The sequence below is a fragment of the Nerophis ophidion genome, linkage group LG10, assembly GCF_033978795.1.
Source record: "Nerophis ophidion isolate RoL-2023_Sa linkage group LG10, RoL_Noph_v1.0, whole genome shotgun sequence".
Lineage (NCBI taxonomy): Eukaryota > Metazoa > Chordata > Actinopteri > Syngnathiformes > Syngnathidae > Nerophis > Nerophis ophidion.
This window is the reverse complement of record NC_084620.1, coordinates 24,888,380-24,914,325: the sequence shown is the minus strand read 5'-3', so window position 1 is coordinate 24,914,325 and position 25,946 is coordinate 24,888,380. Positions and strand designations below refer to the sequence as shown.

Sequence of the window (25,946 nt, the reverse complement as noted above, 5' to 3'; positions counted from 1 at the left end):
ATTTTTTTTTTTTTTCAATCTTAGATGGGCTGTGACTTAAAGTTTAATAGCTTTGTAGACACTGGGATTCAGTCTAAATTAATTGTGTTCTTATGGTGTTTTTAAAACAACGCCAATATTTCCCTCAACATGTTCAACTAACTTGATTCAGTCCGAATTAATTGTGTTCCTATGGTGTTTTTAAAACAACGCCAATATTTTCCTCAAAATTTTCAACTAACTTTAAGTGTTTTGTCAAGAGAATTATATGATATCTACAGTTTCGGAATGTGCTTGTTTGTATTTTGGGCCGAAGTAAAACAAAGAAAACCATCTGAAGTTGTCGTATTTGTATTTTTAAGTTATTATGCCATGGTTTTACCTATCCGGCCCACGTGGGAATATATTTCCCCCCATGTGGCTCTTGAGCTAAAATGAGTTTGGCACCCTTGCTCTAGGGTGCGCTTGTAGCCCAACAATGATCCTATGGTTAAGAAACACTGCTATAGATAACACCAAACTAAACAATACTTATAATGAACTACCAGACCAATCTAAAAAATGAACCATCATATGGTGCTTCGAATGTATGAGAAAGAATGCCGAATCAGTGTCACTGTGGCACATTTCAGCTTTTGGCGTAACATCAGGATGCAGAGATGGTAGGCTAGTTCCAGATAAGAACTTTATCTAATTAGTTGCCATGCAGAAGAAAATAACACAAGTCGAGCAGGATCTCAAGTACAACAGAACAATGTGGCACATACCTAAGTTAATAAATCACAATTGAGAGGTGGGCAACACTGGCAGACAAACTCCCCTGACTGGCAAATAGGAACTGGTGAGGAGAATAGCGTTCAGAGGCAGAGGTAAAGTCATCGAAAACCGAACCGCAAAAGCAGACCATAATTTAGGGCGATAAACAGGAAGAAACAGTAAACAAATGAAAAACTACACAAAACCCCAAAAATCTGATATAATTTAACCTGAATTCATTCGTTTATTGTTGTTGAATTTATAACAGTTTCTGATCATTACCCAGAATTGTATTATTTAATAGGAAATCTCTCATTGATTATACAGTGCATTTATCTGTCTATTACTCAATGTGTTTTTAAGGGCTGGGGCCAATTGTTAGGCTGCTCGTGCCCTCTCGAGGGCCACCAAAAAAATATGTTTTTTATGTATGGGCTGCAGAAGTACTCCATTGTAACACACCTTTCCACCACTTGTGGCAGTAATGACATACATCAAACAAAGAAGACGTCCCAGAGAAGTTCCTTAACTGCAAAAAATAGGCCTGAAGTGGTGGAGCTGTATTTTCATTTGTACTTTCAATTTTATTGACAGATTATTGAGAAGATGAATGGATTAATTAATTCAATTAAAAATGTATTATTTTATCACCGAGTAATTGTATGTCAATTTATTTTTCATCAGTTTTTATGAGTCCCTTCTTTTGCAGTATATTTGATTGGTATTTATATTTGTAATTAGCCTGACCAAAGCCTTGATAATATTTTTTGTGATTAAAGCATGGTTTCATATTGTTTGACTGTTAAACTGTAAGTAGGTTACAAAAAATTATTGACTACGAATAAAATCAAGAGTAAGATCATTATTCAGAGTTGATATTTGAGTGGACCTTGGTCCCCTCTGTTGTGGAAAAGTTGGGCACCGAGGTCAAAAAGGATAGGAACCCCTGATTTATGCCATCTATATTCGTTATACAATTTACTTACTAGTTTTAGTAGTGTATATATATTTGCTCTTCATTATTTTATCATGAATTAAGGTAATATTTATGACACATGCTGTACTTATTCAATACCAAACTGCCAACTTTTACTCCTTTACTTATTGATTTTTTCTTTATGTTTGAATAATCTATCTACAAAGTTTTACTATTACAGATCTTTTTTGCTTTTAGTATAAAATTGGTAAATTGGTACATGTTAAACACAGGAAATGAACAAATTGCTGCATCGGGCTAGGATTAAATAAGCTTTGCTTCTTTTTTTGGTCCTTTTCAGAGATGTTGAATTGTGAAACCGTAATTATGTGATGGACTTCAAAGTAACATCACATCCATGTTCCAGCCATTCATTCATCTTTTTCCGCCTATCCGAGGTGGGGTCGCGGGGGCAGCAGCCTAAGCAGAGAAGCCCAGACTTTCCTCTCCCAGCCACTTTGTCCAGCTCCTCTCGGGGAATCCCGAGGCATTCCCAAGCCAGCCGGGAGACATAGTTTCCCCAACGTGTCCTGGGTCTTCTCCGTGGCCTCCTACTGTTCGGATGTGCCCTAAACACTTCCCCAGGGAGGCATGTTCCAAACAATCTAAACCATTACAGTAATAAAGATATAATTTAAGCGGGCCATATCTTTACCTTGACCCCAGACCTTTCGCTGCATGCATCCCGTCGTCTGCTTCCATCCTTCCCCTGACCCACCCCTCCTCCTTTCATTTAGTCCAATGTAATAATGATCTGTTTAGAAGCTCCCTCGGCTCCATGCACAGTTACAACATGCCAGGTTACCCTGGCAACCAGCAGCGATGGGGAGGGGCAAAGCCCAAGGCGATTGACACTCGTCCTCCTACTCATGAGCTGTAAGGAGTGTGACCTTCATGGCCCGTTTCTCTCTATGCGTTTATTGATCGAATGTTTGTCACTTCTTTAAATGCTTCTGATTGCAATGAGAAACTCCATCCGACTGCAAGTTTCACTTTATTGATCAAGCAAAAGCAAACAAGATCCAGAAAAAACTAGATGGAGGCCAACCGTGGTATAGATTAGAGCTGCGCGTGCTGGATCCGTTAACTCAGTGGTGAAAATAATACAAGCAAAGAAACAATCATTAGATCTCAAAATTCTACAATGACTCGACTTTTTGTGTCAGCAAGCAGACAAAGTGCACACGAGTGTTAATATTGAATACAGAGATTTAAAAGGAGCATGTCTGTCCTTCAAAAGCTCTAACATAAGCAATCGATGATGCTAGTGAAGCTCGTCAGCGAAACATTTGAAAGATACAAAGTGTCAACTTAACAAAAAATATTTTTTATAAAATGTCAGGCAGTTTTAATAAACTGATGAGATGATAGTCCTTGATAATCACATTCATGCTAACGATGGTTAGCTGTGGCTAAAAAACACAAACATTTGCACCATGGCTTTGTTTGAATGACATATTTGTCTTGTCAGCAAAAATACATCCCATTGCGCTCATTTGGAAGCTGGCTTTTCCAAGAATGGCAGACAATACACCGTGTCCTAAAAGTCTAGACATACTCACACAGTACACTGGTGCCTCGTTTATCCCGTTATTTGGTTCCGAACATGCCCGCAATAAATTAATTTCCGTAAAGTGGGAATCATTCATTATAAACCAAATATTTTCATAGCTAGAGCATAAAAAATATGTATGATCTAGGTTTCCAACATTGTGGGCGCCTCCTAGACATGAAATAACACCCATAAGTGACCTTTCTTTTAATCCAATATAGTATTGCAGCCTAAGGCTGAGACAATCAGTGGCCATAATACTGCGCGGTCTTGTCTCATATAATGGCCATTATTACTGTAATATTAATATTTTAAGTTTATTAGGCCATTTTATGCTAGAAAATTCTTTAAGACCCAAAGATTTTTTGAACATGCTTGAACTTATTTATTTTTTAAATATCCCCCTCAAAAAATCTATTTGATGTGGCGAGGGACAACTGTACATACAATAAACAAGTAAAATTGTATTAATAATCCATTAATTAAAAATAAACACATTAATTATTGAACATTTTATTTTGATACAATAAATAATAAAATTAAATTTGAACTTACAAATAAGAAACTATTTATAATATACAGTTTATTTATAATCAATTAAAAACATTTACATATTATTCTATACTTGTATAACATATGCATTTTAGACTCAGGGATACCTTTTTGTCCTAATGATAATAAAAGGAGTCATGATTGGCTAAAAGCAGGCATAGCGAGCACAATGCCAACAAATGTCAATAATGATGTTTGCATGAACTTGATATGGTAGTGAGCTTTACTTCCATCGCTCAACAAGGCCTGAGCAGCCAAGGAGGTGAAGATACCAAGGAGAGCAAAAATGTGAAAAGCAGAGGTGACATGCAGCCATGAGAAAAGAGGTCAGAAGAAGACGTTCACAAAGACGTCAGGCCAAGGTACCCCAGGAAGGAAAGTTTGTTGGAAGAAAAGGGGGAGTAGGAGGGCGGTGCAGGAGAGCGATCTTTGACCGCGAGCAGCGTGGTGATTGACACCATAGGAGACAAATCCCGCCTCCAGCCTCCGTCACATAGCGAGGGAGGAAGAGAGACGTGCGCGGCATCCACGTCACTGTGAAGCCGCCCCACATGTTTGCTGGGGTCATTTCCGTGCGCGTAGGAGCGGTGAGTGTGCACACTGGTGGCAGCGGCGCTTGTGGTGGCGACGCCACGCGATGCGTGTTTGACCTTGCAGTGCAGACGCAGGCTGTCCCGCCGCTTGGCGCTGTAAGGGCAAAGGTCACAGGTGAAGGGCCGCTCCCCCGTGTGCACGCGCACGTGCTCCACCAGCTTATTGGCGGTCCGTGTCAGGTGGCCGCAGCGCTCGCAGCGGTACTGGTTGCCTTGGCGATGACCCTGGAAGTGAACCAGCAGCTCTTGTTGCCCTGGAAACGACCTCTGGCAGATGCGGCAGCGATGCTCTGAGGTGCTCGTCTCCAGCGGGGTTGCCGTGGCAACTGTCGGTGCACTGCTGGCAGGAGGGGCGAAGGGGCATCTGGCGGGGGCGTAGGTAGAGGCGTGGTTAACGGAACATAAATTTAACAGCAACGCACGCTTTCTGACACACACCTGTTGACTCCCACCAGCAAATGCGTGTCGGCGTGCACCTTCATGGCCGCCTCCTGCGTGGTCCAGTGGTCGCACACGCAGCAGCGTAGTGAGAAGGAGCCGCGCTCCCGTTGCCGGTGCTCCATCATGTGATCGTGAAATAGAAGGCGCCCATCGGTCTCGAAGCCGCACACGTGACACCTTAGTACAGGGAAGTATTCTTGATAACCATACACTAAAAAAAATCATATTTTTATGGTTATTTTACTCTAAATTTCTACTGTAATTTTTCAATTTTTTTTAAATAGGTTATAAAACTGTAGAATTTAAGACATTATCTGTAAATAAACAAACCGCCTGTTATTTTAATTTAATTTTCTCAAATTACTTTCAAATTCATGTAAAATTACAGTAATTAACTTTCATTAAATATGTAACTTGTCCATGCGAACAATCTAACAGTTTAAATGTAATTTTAAGGTAAATCTTATTTTTTTAATATTTATGTGTATTTTTACATTCAAGTCGAAAAATATATATATATGTTCGTTCTAACAATTTATCATATTTCTCTGTTATATGACATACGATGGTGACTGCAAGACATACTTCATCAGAGCCAACAGCCATACAAGTCACAGTGCAGGTGGCCGCATAAACAACTTTAACACTGTTACAAATATGCGCCTAACTGTGTAGCCACACCAAACAAAAATGATAAACACATTTCAGGAGAACATCTTCACCGTAACACAACATAAACACAAAAGAAAAAATACCCATAATCCCATGTGTTACAATATACACCCCCAACACCAAACCCCGCCCACCTCAACCGACGCACGGAGGGGGGCGGTGATGTGGGGGCTGGGGCGGGGTTGGGTGGTAGCGGGGGGTGTAGCCCGGAAGAGTCAGCGCTGCATTGGATTCTAGGTATTTGTTCTTTTGTGTTTATGTTGTGTTACAGTGAAGATGTTCTCCCGAAATGTGTTTGTCATTCTTGTTTGATGTGGGTTCACAGTGTGGCGCATATTTGTAACAGTGTTAAAGTTGTTTATGCGGCCACCGTCAGTGTGACCTGTATGGCTGTTAACCAAGTATGTCTTGCAGTCACTCTCATGAGACAATTACGGCCGCATACTTCACGTGTTAAAGTCGGCATGCTGACAGTTCGGTGAACGAGCAAACGTAGAGTGTGACAAAGCCCTGTCGCTGTACGCCCGTGATACATTAGCTCGGGCAAACATCGGGTTAATCCTACAAGACGATCGCTGAATGTCTCGTGGTAGGATCGGTAAGTATGTTTTTTAGGTGGCATAGCCATTCATAGAACCCTAACCCTAACCCACTTTGCACCAAGATCCTGCATCCAGTGGCCCCCGGTAAAGTGAATGTGAGACCCCTGATCCTAACAATTCAGAAAAAATCTCTAAAATAATGGTATTTTTCTGTGGAACTGCCAACATTGACACTTTATTAAAGGTGGTTAACTGTTTGCATCATCACTTTATTAAAGGTGGTTGATCTTAATAATTTAGTAAAAATCTGTAAAATTACGATATTTCTCCTCAAAACGTTTCATGAAAATTTCTGTGAATATGTTTTTGATCATTATTTGGTTTACAATGTTTTACTTTAATTTTATGGTTTTTGTTTGGCAGCCATAGCTGCCAGTAGATGATTGTTTTTTTACAGATTTTTTTTTAAAGTGTAGCAACGCCATTTCTAAGAGGACCCGATTAAGCTTGTCATAGGAGGAAGTCAAGGCACTCACCTGTAGAAGAAGCTGCCACTTCTAATGCTGCCTGAACTTCCTGTTGAAGACAAAATAAAAGTTTGAAACCACATTCTCAATTTATTTTGGTACATGTACAACTTCAAACTTATCCCATGTTTGTTTACCATGGGGAGAGTCCAAAGGGCGGCTGGTCCATGTTGGCTCTGCCTTTAGGACTAGCCTAGATGTGAGACAAAGACATGCACAAATGCACGTCACGATTCAGGTAAGCAGAGAAGAAGATGTTAGTGGGACACAGACCTGCTGGTGGGGGGGCTCATGCTTTGTGCCGGCACACTGTTGGACTTAATGACACGCTCTGGACACCAAGAACACAACGTGAGGAAAGGATTGACAAGTGGATTAAGTCTGTGTCTACCTGAGAGCTGGTAAAGCAGCGTGGACGCCAGGTTGACAGACATGTCCTGCCAGAGCGCCGCCCGCAGGCACTGCTCCACCATTTTGGCTCCAGAACACAGCTGGTCTCCAAAGAAAAGCTGCTCTTCTGTGCTGACTCCAGATAATAACTTGTCTCGGGTCTCCTCTTCCATGTGTCTGCTGAGGACCTTCTTCTCCTGTTTGATTGCGAGCGGCCCATCTGTATCCCCGCTGTCAGGAACTCGGCAGCTTGCAGTACACATCCCACGTGGATCTGCCATTCCCATCCAGTTGAGCGGTTCTCTTTTGACGGCGACCAGATGGCGGCCTCTTATACTTGGAGAGTCTCTTATGAGATCTGACATTGTTAGCGTGTTGATTTCCATGGACTCCTCCTCCTCTTTGACCTTCACGCCTGACGGGGTGACGACCTGACTCTCTGCCATGAAAGACATTCCTTGAGGTTAGCATCTGCTGCAAATCCACGCTAACCATAACGCTCACACACACCGGCCAGTTTCCTCAGGAGGTCCGAAGCCAGCGTGTCCGTGGCGGCGTCCCCATCAGGAGTGAGCGTGAGCGAAGGCGGATTGGGACTTGCTCCGGGGCCGTCCGGGGACAGAGCCAGGCCAGGCTCGTCCTGCTGCCCCCCTTGTCCCTCCGGTAAGGCCTCCCGTCTCTCAGCCTCAGCTCCACTTCCAGGACGCAACAGGGCCTTCTGGGTCGCCTCTGAAGACACACGAGCAGGACAAAAGGCATCGGACAGACATTCAGTTTGTGTGTGCATGTGGCTATATGTGTGTGTGTTTGACCTGACAGCCTGATGAGAAGGTCAGACGCCATCTTGGTGCTGACATCAGGGCTGAAGAGAGAGGTGGCTGCCAGAAAGGGGCTCGAACTCCCGGCGCGAGCGTCCAGCCTGTTGTTGGAATGCTCGTGCGGCCTGTTAGCTCTGTGGTCAGTGTGTGTGTGCAGGTTTACAGACTGTGTGAGTCGCTGGGCCGCATCCGGAGGTGGAGGAGGAGGGCGTAAAGCGCCCGACCCACGCTTCATTTTCCAAGGAGGGAGGAGGTCCACACACTCACACGAGGAGCGATGCTAAAATAAGATGTGAAGGTGCCCGGCCGCACAGACGAGAGAGCATGATGAACATCTGCTCCTCTCAATGACCTGCAAGAGGCATACGTGAGGATGGAGAACAAAGATGAGAGGCGAGAGAGATAATCAAACGGCCAATCAATCAATGATTAAATATATCATGGTATCAATAATAACCATCTCCATGGTAACGCCTGCATGGTGTCCTGCCCTGACCTTCCCTCAAACAATTGTCATCAGAAACAATTTCTGTTAAAAACTCCACTATACTATTAAATATGTAAATAATATGCTCGAGGGGGTTCGATCAGACTTGTTAACACACAGTATAGCTTTATTCTAGAACACATGAAAATGTTCTTTGAAGTTTTCATGGAGAAAATACACACACACAAAAAACACTGAGCCGGTTCTTCCAACATTGATGTCCCACGGGAGTCCAAAAACGACCGTGACCCCCTTCCTTCATAACCCCCCTCCTCCTCGGTACCGGTCGGTGGTGTCAAAGCCCCAGGACTCGACAGTGTTCCCTACTGGCGGCAACATGGCTGACACGCAGAGTCACAAAGTCAATTCTCGGCGTGGGAGGACGGTGCTCCAATTCTATACCGAGGCAGCGCCGTTTCGGACGCGTTTTCGGCGGTACCGCGAAGGAGGGCAGGTGTCAAGAGCTCCCCGCCCTTCCATCATGCCCCTGCAACATGGCTGAACGGAACTCGACCTCACAGGACCTCTGAAGTCATCTTCTGGGTCAGGCAGCGTCGACCACCGACCAGAACCACCGGACGACGCCTTTTTAGCTGCCCCCTCCCTCCTTTCCCCCCCTCACACACTTACCGGTGCCGGGCGTCTAGGCTGGGATGGTGCAGTCCGGGGCAGACACTAAATGTAGACCAGTCATGTCTTAGGAGGACAAGTCCTTATTGTCTTTTGGCGTCTGCTCCACTTTGTAACAGTGGGAAGGCGCCACGAGATGTCCTCTTGCAGGCACAGCCCAGGATGAAGGCTCGGTCACAGAGCACAGGGCAGATGGAGCATATTCCTCCTCCCCAGCTCGCCTTTTTTCCTCTCTCTGCTCTCTTGTTTCCTGTCTTCTCTCTCTCTCTCTCACTCACGCGCACGTGTGAGCGCGCGCGCACTCGTAGGACTGAGCGTGTGCGTCCACGCGGCTAAGGCGGGCACACGCTCAGACCAGCAGAACCTTGGTCAGTTGGAGCAGTAGCGGTCCTGGACACGTGGGGACCTCTTCTGAATAATTTGGACTGTGGAGGGCACCCGTGTCTGGCGCCCTCTAGTGGCCGCCGAGGTTGAGTTTGCGGAGAAACCTCACAGGTTGGTGCAGAAAAGTCACACAGGTGATTCAAGGTCCAGCGGCCAGATATGGTGCGAAAGGCTGGACATACGTTAAGTTTTAATTTTTACCAAATAAATGCATGCACTGCATGCTATTGCATGTATTTGAATTTTTTTTAATGATGTATAAGTGTCTCTTTGCTGTATCTTTTGAAATCAATGTATTTTATAATTTAATAATTCAAGTATTCTTTAAAAATCTTGTTTTTGATTACCACAAATCATTATTTATATTTTTCTTACCATACCTTATGAACAAAAGTATTTTTTTGTAATACTACATCAAGTTTACACACATGGGTCAAAAATGACGCGCATTAATTTCCCATGTTATTTCATGCTGCCTGAGTGTTTCTCTGTTGTATCTTTTGAAATCAATGTATTTTATAATTTAATAATTCAATTATTATTTAAAAATCTTGTTTTTGATTACCACGAATCATTATTTATATTTTTCCTACCATACTTTATGAACAAAAGTATTTTTTACTACATCAAGTTTACACAAATGGGTCAAAAATGGATGAAGGCATATTACAATAATATTTTACTTCAAATACCTATTTTAGATGTGATTCGGGCCAAACAATCATACATTTATTATTTGAAACCTGTGAATTAGACCAACGTAAAATTACATTGTCAATTCAGTTCTTATGATTATTTTATTCTTTATTAGTTAGTTATACAAAGACATACACCTGGGGATAGGTTGATTGGCGACACTAAATTGGCCCTAGTGTGTGAATGTGAGTGTGAATGTTGTCTGTCTATCTGTGTTGGCCCTGCGATGCGGTGGCGACTTGTCCAGGGTGTACCCCGCCTTCCGCCCGATTGTAGCTGAGATAGGCGCCAGCGCTCCCCGAGACCCCAAAAGGGAATAAGCGGTAGAAAATGGATGAATGGATGGATGTATAAATTTTACATTGTAGTTTATTATAAATTTAAATAATTTAAAATCTGCTTGACTTTGGGTTTTAAAGCACGTTATTGAATTGTACACTAAAAAAGACAAGATTTAAACGATAAAAACTGGCAAACACAGTTGCCAACATTTTGCAGAAAAACGTTTCCTTTTATTGATGCTGTAAAATCCAACATATTTTATGGCAAAATTATGTCAACGGCCAGTTTTTGATCACAAAATCACCAGATTTGTTTACAGTACACAAACAACTAAATGCATATGGGCTGAAAACACTAATATTGCATGACAGTATTTTTATACAATGATTGAGAAGCTTGACATCTTAAAGAATTGAATCTATGTAATGCTTTAAATTACATTTAAAGCATTTACATTTGCGGGACGGCGTGGCGACGTTGGTAGAGTGGCTGTGCCAGCATTCTGAGGGTTGCTGGTTCAATCCCCGCCTTCTACCATCATAGTCATGTCCGTTGTGTCCTTGGGCAAGACACTTCACCCTTGCTCCTGTTGGGTCCTGATGAGGGCCTTGCATGGCAGCTCTCGCCATCATTGTGTGAATGGGCGAATGTGGAAATAATCCCAAAGCGCTTTGGGCTCCCTGAAAAAGGGTTAGCAAAGGAAAATCGATGGCGCTTACATTATGGTCCACCCATCCATCCATTTTCTACCGCTTATTTCCTTCGGGGTCACAGGGGGCTCTGGTGCCTATGTCAGCTACAATCAGACGGAAGGCGGCGTACACCCTGGACAAGTTGCCATCTCATCACAGCCATTGTGTAATTCATCACATTTGATACATTTATAATTATATATATAACCTGTATATAAATAAATACATTAAAACATGGATAAATGATATACATTTACACAGTATACATGTCAGGTGATTTGATATATACAAAAAATGGGGGGTACATATACACTATGTACATGACTATGCACATGTTGACTCCAAGAGTGTGGAAAACAGAATGAGAAAATATATTAACACTATGACCACATATAAACCTGTTTGATTCGGAAAGTTGCTGGGGATCAATTTTGGTTCAGATCATGTAGCGGTTGAGCTGAGCCTTGATTTTATGGCAGTTTCAAAATTTAGTAGGGAAGTTCAAGTTTGAAGGTGTGTTGGTAGTGAATTCCACTGTGTGGTGGCAAAACAGCAGAATGCCTTTCTCCCATGAGAGTCTTGGAGGGTGGGGGGCTACCGCTTGTACCTTTCGGGGTCGCTGGAGCCTCTGTTTTATTCGGGTGGAAGGCGGCGTACACCCTGGACAAGTCACCACCTCATCGCAGGGCAACACAGACAGCATTCACACTAGGGCCAATTTAGTGTTGCCAATCAACCTATCCACAGGTGCAAGATTTTGGCGGTGGGAGGAAGCCGGAGTACCCGAAGGAAACCCACGCAGTCACAGGGAGAACATGCAAACTCCACACAGAAAGGACCCGAGCCCTGGATTGAACCCGGGACTACTCAGAACCTTCGGATTGTGAGGCACACACACTAACCCCATTTGATTTATGATAGTTTTTGTTCTGATTTTAATTTGAATTGAATTATGAGGTAATTTTTTGTAAAGCAGTTTAAATTGCCTTGTGTACTACAAACATATTTGCATTGCCATTGGCAATTGTGAAACACTGAAACTCAAAAATATTGCTGAAAAATACATTTCAACATTTCAAACTTCAAATGAGAAAAAAAAAATATACGATTAAAACTCACTACATGCCAAGAGAGATGTCATGCCGGTTATGATTTTGATATCACAACTCAGTTTGAGAAAAAACATTTACAGATTATCTGAAACGGTAAACCATAATAAAAATGTCAAAAAGCTTGAAATTTCTTTGCTGCATTTTATGAATTAGTGTATAGTTTTACCTTCCAAATCAAATTGCTGGAATAGGCTAACCTTTGCATTATACTCATATTGTGTTTAAAGTTTCACCTATATAAGACAAATCCATTTAAAACAAAGTTACAAGTAAACTGCCAAGAGCAGTCACAACTGCTGTGGGCCTCAATAGAAACAAGTTTGGTAAAAGCTTTTGGTAATGAGTTAGCGCCTACACAATTTACCTGACACCAGCATTTTAGGGAAACCATATCCTGCTATAGTCACAAGAAAGCCAAGGTTTCCTACACCCCCCAATTGGATCCAGGTTCTTATACGTTAAAACGGTAAAAGGACATCAAATTGTTTAGGTAATTTTATTTAACTTAAACATTACAACAAATAAACAAGGTCTTGTGATGCCAACACAACAAATGTGGTTCTGGTCCAACGTCCCCGAGCTGGTGGTCAACCTGTAAGAGGAGGAGAATCATCAGGACACATGTCGCTCAGACATCCAAGGAAGATTGAAACCATCATTGGTCAGCTGACCTCTGGTGGAAACTACGAATGGTATGAAAAAAATCGTCATCACAGCCACAACATTGATTATATTTACAAAAACATGTACCAACCTTCCTGGAACTCCATCTGTTGGTCTACAAAATGGCCGTCAAAGGTTACGTCACCTAAAGTCAGACAAAAGTTAGTATTCAATGCAACAAACAGACATGTCGCTCAGACATCCAAGGAAGGTTTAAACCATCATTGGTCAGCTGACATTTGGTGGAAACTACGAATGGTAGGAAAATCGTCATCACAGCGACAATGAATATTTTTTATAAACATTTTGTACGTACCTGCTAGAACGTCATCTGTTGGTTTACAAGAGAGCCACCCCGGAAGGTTACGTCACCTAAAGTCAGCCAAAATAAGTTGGTATTCAATGCAACAGTCTTCAAACGCAGACTGACATGTCGCTCAGACATCCAAGGAAGGTTTAAACCATCATTGGTCAGCTGACCTCTGGTGGAAACTACGAATGGTAGGAAAATCGTCATCACAGCGACAATGAATATTTTTTTAAAATATTTTGAACGCACCCGCTGGAACTTCATCGGTTGGTTTACAAAATGGCTACCACAGGAGGTCACGTCACCTAAAGTCAGACAATTTAAGTTGGTATTCAATGCAACAAACAGTCCACATATGCAGAGTAACGTGTCGCTCAGACATCCAAGGAAGATTTAAACCATCATTGGTCAGTTGACCTCTGGTGGAAACTACGAATGGTAGGAAAAATCGTCATCACAGCGACAATATTGATCATATTTACAAAAAAAGTTTACCAACCTGCCTGGAACTCCATCTACAAAATGGCCACCAAAGAAGGTTACATCACCTATAGTCAGACAAAAGAAGTTAGTATTCAATGCAACAAACTAGGGCTGAGCGATGTGGCGTTTTTTTAAATATCTCGATATATATCTCGATATTTTGCCTTAGCCTTGAATTAACACGTGATGCATATAATCACAGCAGTATGATGATTCTATGTGTCTAAATTAAAATATTGTTCACACTGCATTAACATGATCATTTTAAACTTTCATGCAGAGAGGGAAATTACAACTAAGTCAATTGACCAAAAACTGTATCAAACCGTTATTAAGCAGTGCCACAAACCTGTCATTTCCAAAACAGAAAGTGCAAGATTGTCAGACATTTTAAAACAAGCTATTAGTACTCTTTTGTGCATGATGTCACTAAGATGACATATCAAAACACTAAATTAAAAGTGCACTTTTTGTACAGAATGCCACTACAATAGTTTAAAACATAGTGCACTTTGGTGCATGAAGTCACACAAGGTATTTCAATAACTCAAATAAAAATGAGCTGCATAAAAGGAAATCAAATAGTGTTCATCCTTTGCTTTGTGGTAAGTTACTGCAGACATTATCTCCTTTTGTTGTTGACTAGTTTTTTCATACAATGGTGAGCTGGAAATGTTTGCCTCGGCATTTTGATGGTGTGGGCGTGTGGCACCGAATGGAGATGTTGATATGCGGAGTAAGCACTCGTCATTCCCTAGCAGGTGACTTTTCAAATGATGCTACATATTAGCAGTAATGCTACTTGTTGTAGCAAACTTTTGCCCCACACTTGACAAATTACGGTTGTCTGTTCGACATATTCCTACTTGAAGCCAAACCACCGCCAGACAATGGACCTCCTACTGTTTTTCTTGGGAATTAATGCTTCCTTCATTTGTTACCGGATTGGCACCTTCTTCCTCTCGTATTACCACTCGCACAGCCCCACTAGCGTCACAGCTAACGTTACCCATGCTGCTACCTCTCTGCTCCGCAAGGATGTATACGTATGTGACGTAGGGCATATACGTCAGGGACTTATGACGTGACAGTATATGATGTATGTAAGAAGGTGTGCTTGCTGTCTGTGAGAAGGAAACACAAGGAGTGGGAAGAGCCTGTAGTGTAATGCAAGCAGCTAAAAGCAACTGCGTGAGAACGTATAATATAATATCACGATATAGTCAGTTTCTATATCGCACAGAGACAAACCCGCGATATATCGAGTATATCGATATATCGCCCAGCCCTACAACAAACAGTCTGCAGACACAGACCGACATGTCGCTCAGACATCCAAGGAAGGTTTAAACCATCATTGGTCAGCTGACCTCTGGTGGAAACTACGAATGGTAGGAAAATCGTCATCACAGCGACAATGAAGAATTTTTTAAAACATTTTGTATTTACCTGCTGTAACTTCATCTGTTGGTTTACAAAATGGCCGTCCCAGAAGGTCATGTCACCTAAAGTCAGACAAAGGAAGTTAGTATTCAATGCAACAAACAGTCCGCAGACACAGACGGACATGTCGCTCAGACATCCAAGGAAGGTTTAAACCATCATTGGTCAGCTGACCTCTGGTGGAAACTACGAATGGTAGGAAAATCGTCATCACAGCGACAATGCAGAATTAAAAAAAAAAAATTTTGTATTTACCTGCTGTAACTTAATTTGTTGGTTTACAAAATGGCCGTCCCAGAAGGTCATGTCACCTAAAGTCAGACAAAGGAAGTTAGTATTCAATGCAACAAACAGTCCGCAGACACAGACTGACATGTCGCTCAGACATCCAAGGAAGGTTTAAACCATCATTGGTCAGCTGACCTCTGGTGGAAACTACGAATGGTAGGAAAATCGTCATCACAGCGACAATGCAGAATTTTTAAAAAAATGTTTGTATTTACCTGCTGTAACTTAATCTGTTGGTTTACAAAATGGCCGTCCCAGAAGGTCATGTCACCTAAAGTCAGACAAAGGAAGTTAGTATTCAATGCAACAAACAGTCCGCAGACACAGACTGACATGTCGCTCAGACATCCAAGGAAGGTTTAAACCATCATTGGTCAGCTGACCTCTGGTGGAAACTACGAATGGTAGGAAAATCGTCATCACAGCGACAATGCAGAATTTTTAAAAAAATGTTTGTATTTACCTGCTGTAACTTAATCTGTTGGTTTACAAAATGGCCGTCCCAGAAGGTCATGTCACCTAAAGTCAGACAAAGGAAGTTAGTATTCAATGCAACAAACAGTCCGCAGACACAGACCGACATGTCGCTCAGACATCCAAGGAAGGTTTAAACCATCATTGGTCAGCTGACCTCTGGCGGAAACTACGAATGGTAGGAAAATCGTCATCACAGCGACAATGAAGAATTTTTTAAAACATTTTGTATTTACCTGCTGTAACTTCATCTGTTGGTTTACAAAATGGCCGTCCCAGGTCACGTCACCTAAAGTCAGACAAAGGAAGTTAGTATTCAATGCAACAAACAGTCCGCAGACAGACGGACATGTCGCTCAGACATCCAAGGAAGGTTTAAACCATCATTGGTCAGCTGACCTCTGGTGGAAACTACGAATGGTAGGAAAATCGTCATCACAGCGACAATGCAGAATTAAAAAAAAAAATTTTGTATTTACCTGCTGTAACTTCATCTGTTGGTTTACAAAATGGCCGTCCCAGAAGGTCATGTCACCTAAAGTCAGACAAAGGAAGTTAGTATTCAATGCAACAAACAGTCCGCAGACACAGACTGACATGTCGCTCAGACATCCAAGGAAGGTTTAAACCATCATTGGTCAGCTGACCTCTGGTGGAAACTACGAATGGTAGGAAAATAGTCATCACAGCGACAATGCAGAATTTAAAAAAAAATGTTTGTATTTACCTGCTGTAACTTAATCTGTTGGTTTACAAAATGGCCGTCCCAGAAGGTCATGTCACCTAAAGTCAGACAAAGGAAGTTAGTATTCAATGCAAAAAACAGTCCGCAGACACAGACTGACATGTCGCTCAGACATCCAAGGAAGGTTTAAACCATCATTGGTCAGCTGACCTCTGGTGGAAACTACGAATGGTAGGAAAATCGTCATCACAGCGACAATGAAGAATTTTTAAAAACATTTTATATTTACCTGCTGTAACTTCATCTGTTGGTTTACAAAATGGCCGTCCCAGGTCACGTCACCTAAAGTCAGACAAAGGAAGTTAGTATTCAATGCAACAAACAGTCCGCAGACAGACAGAAATGTCGCTCAGACATCCAAGGAAGGTTTAAACCATCATTGGTCAGCTGACCTCTGGTGGAAACTACGAATGGTAGGAAAATCGTCATCACAGCGACAATGAAGAATTTTTAAAAACATTTTATATTTACCTGCTGTAACTTCATCTGTTGGTTAACAAAATGGCCACCACAGGAGGTCACGTCACCTAAAGTCAAACAATATAGGTTTGTATTCAATGCAACAAACACTCCACAGATGCAGATTAACATGTCGCTCAGACATCCAAGGAAGGTTTAAACCATCATTGGTCAGCTGACCTCTGGTGGAAACTACGAATGGTAGGAAATTCGTCATCATAGCGACAAAGAATTTTTAAAAACATTTTGCACGTACCTGCTGGAACTTCATCTGTTGATTTAAAAAAATGGCCACCGCAGGAAGATACCTCACCTAAAAGTCAGGAGGAAGCATTTAGTTTTCAGTGCATTGGCATGGCTGGAGCTAATCCCTCAAATATTTAAATGTTTTACTTAAAAACAACATTATTTTTAAGTTGACAAATACAATATTGTTAAGTGGCCACAATATGGGTGCTAAATTATTTTAACCTGTAACTCACCCACAAGGGCTGTTTAAAACTTGCTCAGTTACATTTTGCAAATTAAATTATGTAGCAATAGTGTTATGTGATTTAATTAAGCAACATTTTCATAAAAAATTCTGAATTGGCATGACAGTAAAAAGAAAAAGTATTTCTCTTATCAACTTAATGGGGTACAGGGCATAAATACAAGCCAAGTGATGCCCCTGGTTCAGTTTAAAACAATATCAAAGACGATTTTTAAAAAATTTAAAAATGCGTAAAATATCAAAGAATAAGAGTCAACCCTGCTTGCGAAACTGGTCGATGTCGGTACTAAATAAGTCTAAACAATTAATTGACAAGAATGTCATTCTCAAACGTGTCGGGTCAAGGTTTATAAATGAGGTATACTTGATACAACATAGAACCACAGCCATACTTCAGTGTCAACCACATGGAGAAATTTAAATATCTTAATTTTAAATGTGCTTTTAATACGTACTTAAAAAATGAAAAAATAGCTTCCTGGTCCAATTGCCCCACATTAACACGTGATTACAGTATTTTCCAACAACGTGTAGCAACGACACGCCATAGCGACGGTGAAAAAAATCTAAAGCCATCTGTAAGAAAGGAGGCAACGATGTGCAAAACCAGTAATACAATCTGCTACGATACATTTTTGTCGAATTGATAATCACAATATCAGATGGTACAAGTGTAAGAAAAAAAAATGTACTTACGTTTAAGTTTCGGCATCTTCATTCGTCCGCTTTGGCAAATCGACCGTCTGCGAGTGTTTCCGCCTTTTTTATATGTTGTGGCAGTCATCCCCTTTTAGGTCATCGCCCCCTAGCGGCTTGGAGTAACACAATGACAATCCTATTTACCTGCAAAATAGTCAACGCAATTTAACAATTGTTTTGAATTGTGAAATGTTTAGAAATATTTAATATGATGACATACCGCGCATTAAATTATACAACTGAGAGTTAACTTCTTCCTGATTGGTGGATGCTACATTGAAGCTGATCGGATGCCCCTCCCCCTCCAGCTCTTCCACCTCCTCCGTCTGCTGCAAGCTGCTGGTGTTGCCATGATGATGATGATGATACCCTCCCTCCCACACACTGGAGAAAAGGATGGCTTGAGGCTGGCAAACACACTCACGCGCTGCTCGACTGCATCACATTGCAACATGGTGAGTGTGTCCACCTGGACAGTGATGAAAGAGGATGGATGATGGATAGATGATGAAGGGAGGCAACAGGAGCATCTGAGAAACATGATGTGGAAAAAAAATCTGCTGATCTGTGTGTGACTGTGTGTGACATCCGGCCTGCATGTGCAGATGAAGTTAGCCTCCTGAGTGCTAACAGTAACAGCAGCTGCGTCACGTCTGCACTTGTCCAGGTGCATGTGCGCATTAGTTGTGAGTAAATGTGGCATTTGCTCGATGCACACCTTGACCACACAAGAACACGTTGTCTAGTGCCCGCATTTAGTCGAAAACCAAGGCAAAGAAGAGCACACTTAGAAAACATGTCTTCAACAGACTCCTGTGCACTACAGCGCCACCATCTGGTATACATTAACAACATCAATCTGACATGTGTTGCTCGGTGACAGCCGCCGCTCAGCATGGCACCCGCCACCCCCAACACAGCCGTAAGGAGAGAATTATGTTTTTTGTGTCTCACTAATTGCAGGATTTTAGGATCAAAAGGTTGGCGAAGGTGCTACTTTTTGGCCTCAATTAAGTCTGTTACCTTGGCAACCGCAGCATCACCACACACATGACCCACTTATTGCAGGAAGTTTGTCCTTGTTTTCCGCAGGAGGCTGTCCACCGCAGAAGGTAACATCTTCTTCTCCTCTGTTTCCGTCGCATTAAATGTGGCCCGCCATGTTTGCGTTCATGCATTAAAGTAGCGGAGACGTCACCTGACCACCAAGCCCTCCCCTGCAAGGGGGGCGTGTTCAAAGACTAGCATTGGCAGATGGAGGCGCAGCAACACTCCCCTGACAGCAGCAGTGAGGAGTGCACAGTCCTGGAGGCTCCGCCCACTAAAGACACCTGCCCGCAACACGGCGGAAAGGTGAGGTGGTCACATGGCTGCGTCACGTGCACGCATGTTCATGTCGCTATTCTTCACGCTGTTTCTTCCGCAGGTGTCTGAATACTGTTGTGTGTGTGTGTGCACGCTGTGTGATGAGTGTGTGCATGACAAGGAGCACGCCAGGGTACCTTTAATCCAAGCCTTGGAGGAACACCGTCAAACCTTGCAGGCAAAGCTAAGATCTGCTCATGACAGGTGACACACCAACCACATGCACGCCGACCTCCCGGCCTTTGGCGCTAACCGCCATTGTGTCTCCAGACTCCCACAAATTTCCGACGCCGTGGTCCTGGTCAGAGAGATGGTGCAGCAGTTAAGCAATCAGAAAACTGCCATCGAAGAGGACATCATGGGCAGCTTTGAGGACCTCCACAAGCAGCTGGATGTGAGAAAGAGTGTCCTTCTCATGGAGCTGGAGGTCACCTTTGGACTCAAGCAGAAGGTGAGTGGCACTTTGCATTCACAAAGCAAGATGGCTGCCACGATAACCTGTCGTGGTTGCAGGTTCTTCAGGCTCAGCTGGAGAGCCTCCTGCAGGGAGAGGGCGCTGTGGAGTCAGCCTGTTCACGTGCTGAAGACGCCTTGACCATGGAAGCATGCAGTGGCAGTTTAGAAGAAGAGCTGGAGCTTAAGGACAAACTGGAGGAGCTAGTTGGGATTCACTTTCCATGTCAGCCAGAGGAGAATGATCAGCTGGACCTGGTCCTGGAGACGGACGGCCTGAGGAAGTGGATCCACAACTTGGGGACCATCGTCACCACCAGGTCAGGCCCAGTCCTCTTTGGTGACTCCTCTCCAGCATGCCTGACTTCTCAACTTCTTCTCTCTCAGTGCTGTGGCGAGCCAGAGTGAGGCCATGGGTGCCGGTCTGGAACAGTGCATTGTGGGACTTCCTGCCTCTGTTACCATTGTAACAAGAGACAAGTCAGGAGGCGCCTGCAAGAGCGGCAACGCTATCTTGTCAGCCGAGGTTGTCCATACGTCTGTGCAGCAATCCAAGGCATAAGGCCAAGTTGTGGGCAGGGCTGACCTCTTCTTCCCGCAGGTCTTTACGCCTGATGGCAGCATTGTAGACGGCGAGATGGTAGACCGCAAAAACGGAACATACGAGTTTGTCTACATGGTGCCCAAAGAGGGCGATTTCTCGTTGGCCCTGCGTCTGTACGACCAGCACATCAAAGGAAGTCCTTTCAAGTTGAGCGTAAGCAGGCCGCAGGTGGGTGTGGCTGATCCGGCGTGCCAACAATACACATGGCAAGCCTAGACCTAAACTGTCTCCTTTCTGCCAGGTGTCGCCATCCTCCGCCACGGCCAACGCCACGCCTTCCACGGGCTCCTCCGAGGGCACCAAGAGGCGGGGAAAGTCCCCTGGCCAAAAGAAAAAGAGTTCCAAAAGGGCCAGCAGTGCCCTCGGAACACCACGCCGCAAAACTCAGAACCCAATCGAAGATGATCTCATCTTTCGAACTGGTGAGACGCCCAAGCAATAAGAAAGCGTCTGAGAGCAGGCAGGTGCTCAAGCCACTTCCTGTGTGTTTAGGAACCAAAGGGCGGAACAAAGGAGAGTTTACTAACCTGCAAGGAGTCGCCGCAGCCTCTGACGGAAACATCCTGATTGCTGATAGCAACAACCAATGTGTGCAGGTGAGGCACCTGCTGTCCTCTGTACCACCATGGCACCATGCTAGCAATTTTTTTTCCATTCTAGATTTTTTCCAGCAAGGGAGAATTCAAGAGTCGATTTGGTGTGCGTGGACGGTCGCCAGGGCAACTGCAGCGCCCAACTGGCGTGGCTGTGCACCCCAGCGGCGACATCATCATAGCTGACTATGACAACAAGTGGGTCAGCATCTTCTCCAGCGACGGCAAGTTCAAGGTGAGCATCAAGGCGTTGCATTAGGCAAGCTCATCTTATCCCACTAACACTAACGGCATCACACAGGCCAAACTGGGCTCCGCCAGGCTGATGGGGCCCAAGGGTGTCACTGTGGACCGCAACGGTCACGTCATTGTGGTGGACAACAAAGCGTGCACCGTGTTCATCTTCCAGCTGACTGGCAAGCTCGTTACCAAATTCGGGAGCCGCGGGAACGGCGACAAGCAGTTTGCAGGTGGCTAGCGTGCATTAGTGGGATCGCGTGGCGGTGACGTGGCTAACCTTTGTGTGCTCCTGTCTCCGAGGTCCACACTTTGCTGCCGTCAATGAAAAAAATGAAATCATTGTTAGCGACTTCCACAACCACTCAGTTAAGGTACCGCATTCGGCTGAGTTCACACCGGGCGTTCCGCTTTTAACATTAGTGTATACATGCAGGTCTTCACGCCAGAAGGAGAACTGGTGCTCAAATTCGGCTCCAACGGTGAGGGCAACGGACAGTTTAACGCCCCCACCGGTGTGGCCGTGGACGTGAACGGGAACATCATTGTGGCTGACTGGGGAAACAGTAGGATACAGGTAGAAGGTGGGGGTGTCGCTGCTGAGCCACCACACTCAATGACCTCCTGTTCAAACCCACACAGGTGTTTGACGGCAACGGGTCCTTCCTGTCCTACATCAACACATCGGCTGACCCCCTTTACGGGCCCCAGGGATTGGCCCTGACAGATGACGGACACGTGGTGGTGGCTGACTCGGGTAACCATTGCTTCAAAGTGTACCGGTACCTGCAGTGATGGCGGTCCGGATGAGGTCAGTTGATCTCCTTGAGATGTGGACATGTATGGGATAATTTGATCTCATTTTGTAATGATGGCGGTGATGGGAGGAGCAGAAAAAGAGATTTTTCAGTACTTCCCGATCTGCCAGTCTGCAGGAAGCAATATATGCCAACTTCCTTAGCAGTGACTGCTAAAGGTAAAGCCCTAAATGCAAAATACTGTTTCAATTGGCGCACTTCTGTACTTACACTTAGTCATTTTGAGTGAATAAGTATTCAAATTAAAAATGTTTCAATCACGTTGCAGGATCAAAACCAAATGCAAAAGAAAGATGTGAAAAACTTCCACAAACCATAACACAGCTTCATGAGAGAAATGACATATAACACAATATAAGTTAGCCAGGCTACCAGGGGTGCCAGAACTGAGGGATATCTGTCTCCAAAGACTTACGATAAATGTTGTCTTTTCTGATTTATAAATGCTGTTACAAAGTTAGATACTTGTGTTAAGCAATGCCAAATTACCAATTTATAAGTTTCATCACATTTTGGCGTGAGCGCACATGTAGTTTTGGATGCCTCTCTTCGCTGGATTTTACAATCGAGCTATGTAGTGATGTCAAAGTGAGGTGGATGTACCTATTTGGAAATTAAGTCAAGCTCTCAGCCAGGCTATGAGGAAACACCAGAAAGTGTAGGATAAAGTATTGTTTTCATCTGATATTGGCATGCGCATAATAACACCGATGTGCAACATGCAGTGACATAAATGCTGCTAAAAGCAGCTTTTTATCGCACTCTATGAAGAGTGTACATAATGTTGTGACCGGGTGTATCTATATAATGTTTATGAAGTAAATTGTCTAGGAAAAATATAGCGATTAGAACTTCAATGTATATATTTAAACAGTGCATATTTTTCAAAGATAAATTATGATACTTTTGGAGAAGGTGGAGTGTGGTTTCATTTGCAATCTAGGAACGTCTCTACCAACAAACATCTCACAGTACTCAAAAAACAGGTTATTTAAGTGACTGTGGAGCTAGATTTACTCAGAATTTACACCAAAAGCATATCAAATATATATTAACTGGGCCAGTGTTTTAAATAGGGGCTTCACGGTGGCAGAGGGGTTAGTGCGTCTGCCTCACAATACGAAGTTCCTGCAGTCCTGGGTTCAAATCCAGGCTCGGGATCTTTCTGTGTGGAGTTTGCATGTTCTCCCCGTGAATGCGTGGGTTCCCTCCGGGTACTCCGGCTTCCTCCCACTTCCAAAGACATGCACCTGGGGATAGGTTAATTGGCAACACTAAATTGGCCCTAGTGTGTGAATGTGAGTGTGAATGTTGTCTGTCTATCTGTGTTGGCCCTGCGATGAGGTGGCGACTTGTCCAGGGTGTACCCTGCCTTCCGCCCGATTGTAGCTGAGATAGGCGCCAGCGCCCCCCGCGACCCCGAAAGGGAATAAGCGGTAGAAAATGGATGGGATGGATGGATGTTTTAAATAGGGTAGCGAAAACAGTGCTTGACGAAAATGTACCTTTTCACTGAAATTTTCTACTGGGCATCCCGCTGCCTTTTAAGACGGATGTTAGTATTTATTTTATGTTTGTATTCATTATTTGATATCAATTTTCCCGTGTAACACTGCACAAGCTCGATATAGACAACACATATGGCAGGGCAATGATACACCTTTGGAAGACACAAGAACACTGTGCATAATACCCTGCAGTATATGGTCAAAACCTATGCATAGACAATTTTACTACATGCCCAAGTTCTAATTTTGGTAAGTCTAGGCATTAGTCTACTTTATCAGTCACACTTGTTCTGTTGAATGACATAAAACTGAGCTGTCAACCAACTTCATTGTCTGTGTTGTCTGCTGGATTACCAAGCCTGTGTAAAAAGTTGTCTGGTACAGTTCCCCAAAATCGTAGCCTGTCCAATCATTGTGTCTGGTGTCCATAGTGCCTTACTTTAAATTTCTCTCATGCAGTTGTTCTAGGGTTTGTTTGTATTTTTGGCATTTGCAGTATTTTTCTCTTTTATTTGTTGATGGTGTTTTGGGCTTTGGATCATTTCTGTGTTCTGACGCATTTGCAAGATGTCGTGTGCTCTCCACTGTACAGCAAAATGCAGTACAGTGGCAATCACCACACACTCACTATTTGTGGTGATTGGACCTAGCCAGTTTAGATAATTGCCATCTGGGCTGTGTAGCAAAAGGGGAGAGACTAGTGGTTGCAATTCACCCTACAAAGGAAAAAAAGCATTTAAAGGCCTACTGAAATGAGATTTTCTTATTCAAGCGTAAAAATATTGCGATCATCTTTTACTACAGAAATCGGAAATAAGTATCAATTAATCAATCAATCAAAGTTTATTTATACAGCCCTAAATCACTAGTGTCTCAAAGGGCTGTACAAGCCACAACGACATCCTCGGCTAAGATCCCACATCAGGGCAAGAAAAAAACTCAACTCAATGGGATACAATGAAAAACCTTGTAGGGTACCGCAAATGTGGGGACCCCCCTCCTCCGGGCCACCGTACACAGTGGACACAGTATATGATGCACTTATACAGTTATGGGTAGCAACAAGCTACATGTAGCTAAGCTACATAGTTTAACTACATTTTCCAGTAGCTTGGTGTTAACTTAGCTACTTTTTTAACAAGTAGCTTTTTCTGTATCTTAGCTGCTTTTAGAGCCATGTAGCCTGGTACCTTACATAAAAGCCACAAAGAGAGAAAATTGACTGCAAATTCAAGCCAAAAGAAAAATATGGAGAAAATCCAATGACTTGGATAAATGAGAACGTTTATACTGTACATACAGAGAAAATCCATGATGATTGGTTGGTGTTTGTATGTCAAGTCATAATTGGGTAAGTTTAGCAGACACGCACTGATGTCACAGGACAATGAGGGAGTCAGAGACAGAAGGACGCTTCAAGCTGACAACTCAAAAAAATGAACCGTAGTTGAAAATGTCAGGGGGATTCTTTCCTGCAGCTTAGATGTTTCCTTGGATAATTAATATTAATTGACCATTGGTACAAGACATGTGGGCCCATTGACATAAATACTGTTAAATGTAGCTTTGATGTAGCAACCTACTTTTACTGTGTAGCTTGCTACAATTCTCCAGGGATAGCTTCCCCTATAACTTAGCTATATTTAATCGAAAGTAACTTGTAGCTTAGCTTACTACATTTTCCAAGTAGCTTGCCCATCACTGCACTTATACTTATTAAAGTGTTAGTACAGAAGTGCGTGGATTGAAACACAATCATTGACTTACTTAGGCCCATTGTAGAACAAAATTGCATTACAAATAAGCCGGATAAAACATGGTCATGGAGAAGTTTACAATTTTTGTTGTTTCTGTGGCTTAATAACTACAATATGTGCACAATGACTGGCCAAGTTCTGGAAATTTACATAACTATTGGACAAATATATTGCTCTGTTTTTAAACGTTTCCAGTGTGTCATGTCAACTGGAGCATGAACACCTTATCCATCTCAGTCAGGGGTGTCCAAAGTGCAGCCCACAGCAAATTTTTTAACGGGCACATTCTAAAAATAATAAAATACAAAAAACACACACACACACACACACACACACACACACACACACATATACATATATACATATATATATATATATATCCATCCATTTTCTACCGCTTACTCCCTTTTGGGGTCGCTGGTGCCTATCTCAGCTACAATCGGGCGGCAAGCGGTGTACACCCTGGACAAGTC

General features: G+C 43.1%; 2 protein-coding genes, 1 long non-coding RNA gene and 14 other non-coding genes across 32 annotated transcripts; 1 reads left to right on the top strand and 16 right to left on the bottom strand.

The window, feature by feature from the left end:
• Positions 1 to 2,716: 2,716 nt before the first annotated feature.
• On the bottom strand, positions 2,717 to 9,264 carry LOC133559873 (zinc finger protein 827-like). Its single transcript, XM_061911885.1, has 9 exons — positions 8,916 to 9,264; positions 7,793 to 8,150; positions 7,491 to 7,709; positions 6,982 to 7,419; positions 6,864 to 6,921; positions 6,728 to 6,783; positions 6,600 to 6,639; positions 4,847 to 5,026; positions 2,717 to 4,772 (listed from the first exon to the last, which is right to left on the bottom strand). The coding sequence occupies exons 2-9, from the start codon at positions 8,031 to 8,033 to the stop codon at positions 4,157 to 4,159; spliced, it is 1,848 nt and encodes a 615-aa protein (XP_061767869.1). The 5' UTR covers positions 8,034 to 8,150; positions 8,916 to 9,264; the 3' UTR covers positions 2,717 to 4,156.
• Positions 9,265 to 12,563: 3,299 nt separating this feature from the next.
• On the bottom strand, positions 12,564 to 18,228 carry LOC133560512 (uncharacterized). Of its 16 annotated transcripts, none has more exons than XR_009808457.1 (16): positions 18,136 to 18,228; positions 17,203 to 17,259; positions 16,959 to 17,014; positions 16,717 to 16,769; positions 16,470 to 16,525; positions 16,222 to 16,277; positions 15,979 to 16,031; positions 15,732 to 15,787; positions 15,484 to 15,539; positions 15,236 to 15,291; positions 14,987 to 15,042; positions 13,554 to 13,602; positions 13,304 to 13,359; positions 13,061 to 13,116; positions 12,832 to 12,889; positions 12,564 to 12,673 (listed from the first exon to the last, which is right to left on the bottom strand). It is a non-coding gene; the product is annotated as an uncharacterized LOC133560512 (long non-coding RNA). The 16 variants fall into 16 exon arrangements; XR_009808453.1 differs by having other exon boundaries at positions 12,836 to 12,889; XR_009808465.1 differs by lacking the exon at positions 13,554 to 13,602 and having other exon boundaries at positions 12,836 to 12,889.
• LOC133561349 (small nucleolar RNA SNORD14) lies at positions 12,706 to 12,800 on the bottom strand. Its single transcript, XR_009808655.1, has one exon. It is a non-coding gene; the product is annotated as a small nucleolar RNA SNORD14 (small nucleolar RNA).
• On the bottom strand, positions 12,935 to 13,026 carry LOC133561347 (small nucleolar RNA SNORD14). The gene has a single exon (XR_009808653.1). It is a non-coding gene; the product is annotated as a small nucleolar RNA SNORD14 (small nucleolar RNA).
• On the bottom strand, positions 13,178 to 13,269 carry LOC133561345 (small nucleolar RNA SNORD14). Its single transcript, XR_009808651.1, has one exon. It is a non-coding gene; the product is annotated as a small nucleolar RNA SNORD14 (small nucleolar RNA).
• On the bottom strand, positions 13,425 to 13,517 carry LOC133561348 (small nucleolar RNA SNORD14). The gene has a single exon (XR_009808654.1). It is a non-coding gene; the product is annotated as a small nucleolar RNA SNORD14 (small nucleolar RNA).
• LOC133561344 (small nucleolar RNA SNORD14) lies at positions 14,861 to 14,952 on the bottom strand. Its single transcript, XR_009808650.1, has one exon. It is a non-coding gene; the product is annotated as a small nucleolar RNA SNORD14 (small nucleolar RNA).
• LOC133561343 (small nucleolar RNA SNORD14) lies at positions 15,108 to 15,199 on the bottom strand. The gene has a single exon (XR_009808649.1). It is a non-coding gene; the product is annotated as a small nucleolar RNA SNORD14 (small nucleolar RNA).
• LOC133561342 (small nucleolar RNA SNORD14) lies at positions 15,357 to 15,448 on the bottom strand. Its single transcript, XR_009808648.1, has one exon. It is a non-coding gene; the product is annotated as a small nucleolar RNA SNORD14 (small nucleolar RNA).
• On the bottom strand, positions 15,605 to 15,696 carry LOC133561341 (small nucleolar RNA SNORD14). The gene has a single exon (XR_009808647.1). It is a non-coding gene; the product is annotated as a small nucleolar RNA SNORD14 (small nucleolar RNA).
• On the bottom strand, positions 15,853 to 15,944 carry LOC133561346 (small nucleolar RNA SNORD14). The gene has a single exon (XR_009808652.1). It is a non-coding gene; the product is annotated as a small nucleolar RNA SNORD14 (small nucleolar RNA).
• Positions 16,095 to 16,186, bottom strand: LOC133561340 (small nucleolar RNA SNORD14). Its single transcript, XR_009808646.1, has one exon. It is a non-coding gene; the product is annotated as a small nucleolar RNA SNORD14 (small nucleolar RNA).
• Positions 16,343 to 16,434, bottom strand: LOC133561337 (small nucleolar RNA SNORD14). Its single transcript, XR_009808643.1, has one exon. It is a non-coding gene; the product is annotated as a small nucleolar RNA SNORD14 (small nucleolar RNA).
• On the bottom strand, positions 16,591 to 16,682 carry LOC133561339 (small nucleolar RNA SNORD14). Its single transcript, XR_009808645.1, has one exon. It is a non-coding gene; the product is annotated as a small nucleolar RNA SNORD14 (small nucleolar RNA).
• On the bottom strand, positions 16,833 to 16,924 carry LOC133561338 (small nucleolar RNA SNORD14). Its single transcript, XR_009808644.1, has one exon. It is a non-coding gene; the product is annotated as a small nucleolar RNA SNORD14 (small nucleolar RNA).
• On the bottom strand, positions 17,080 to 17,171 carry LOC133561336 (small nucleolar RNA SNORD14). The gene has a single exon (XR_009808642.1). It is a non-coding gene; the product is annotated as a small nucleolar RNA SNORD14 (small nucleolar RNA).
• A 244-nt stretch (positions 18,229 to 18,472) lies between the features above and the next one.
• On the top strand, positions 18,473 to 22,981 carry LOC133560510 (tripartite motif-containing protein 2-like). Its single transcript, XM_061913107.1, has 14 exons — positions 18,473 to 18,593; positions 19,231 to 19,491; positions 19,565 to 19,707; positions 19,774 to 19,954; positions 20,017 to 20,276; positions 20,344 to 20,482; positions 20,558 to 20,728; positions 20,802 to 20,982; positions 21,053 to 21,156; positions 21,221 to 21,388; positions 21,455 to 21,623; positions 21,694 to 21,764; positions 21,827 to 21,967; positions 22,033 to 22,981. The coding sequence occupies exons 2-14, from the start codon at positions 19,393 to 19,395 to the stop codon at positions 22,183 to 22,185; spliced, it is 1,980 nt and encodes a 659-aa protein (XP_061769091.1). The 5' UTR covers positions 18,473 to 18,593; positions 19,231 to 19,392; the 3' UTR covers positions 22,186 to 22,981.
• The last annotated feature ends 2,965 nt before the right edge of the window (positions 22,982 to 25,946 follow it).

What these genes read in the sequence shown, in the direction of transcription:
- LOC133559873 (XM_061911885.1), bottom strand. Translation starts at nt 8,033, where the DNA reads ATGAAGCGTGGGTCGGGCGCTTTACGCCCTCCTCCTCCACCTCCGGAT. An exon ending in CCTTCTCATCAGGCTGTCAG is followed by an intron (nt 7,710 to 7,792) that starts GTCAAACACACA and finishes GTGTGTCTTCAG; the next exon opens with AGGCGACCCAGAAGGCCCTG. An exon ending in ATGAGCCCCCCCACCAGCAG is followed by an intron (nt 6,784 to 6,863) that starts GTCTGTGTCCCA and finishes TCTCACATCTAG; the next exon opens with GCTAGTCCTAAAGGCAGAGC.
- LOC133560510 (XM_061913107.1), top strand. Translation starts at nt 19,393, where the DNA reads ATGGAGGCGCAGCAACACTCCCCTGACAGCAGCAGTGAGGAGTGCACA. An exon ending in CTAAGATCTGCTCATGACAG is followed by an intron (nt 19,708 to 19,773) that starts GTGACACACCAA and finishes TTGTGTCTCCAG; the next exon opens with ACTCCCACAAATTTCCGACG. An exon ending in GGGACCATCGTCACCACCAG is followed by an intron (nt 20,277 to 20,343) that starts GTCAGGCCCAGT and finishes CTTCTCTCTCAG; the next exon opens with TGCTGTGGCGAGCCAGAGTG.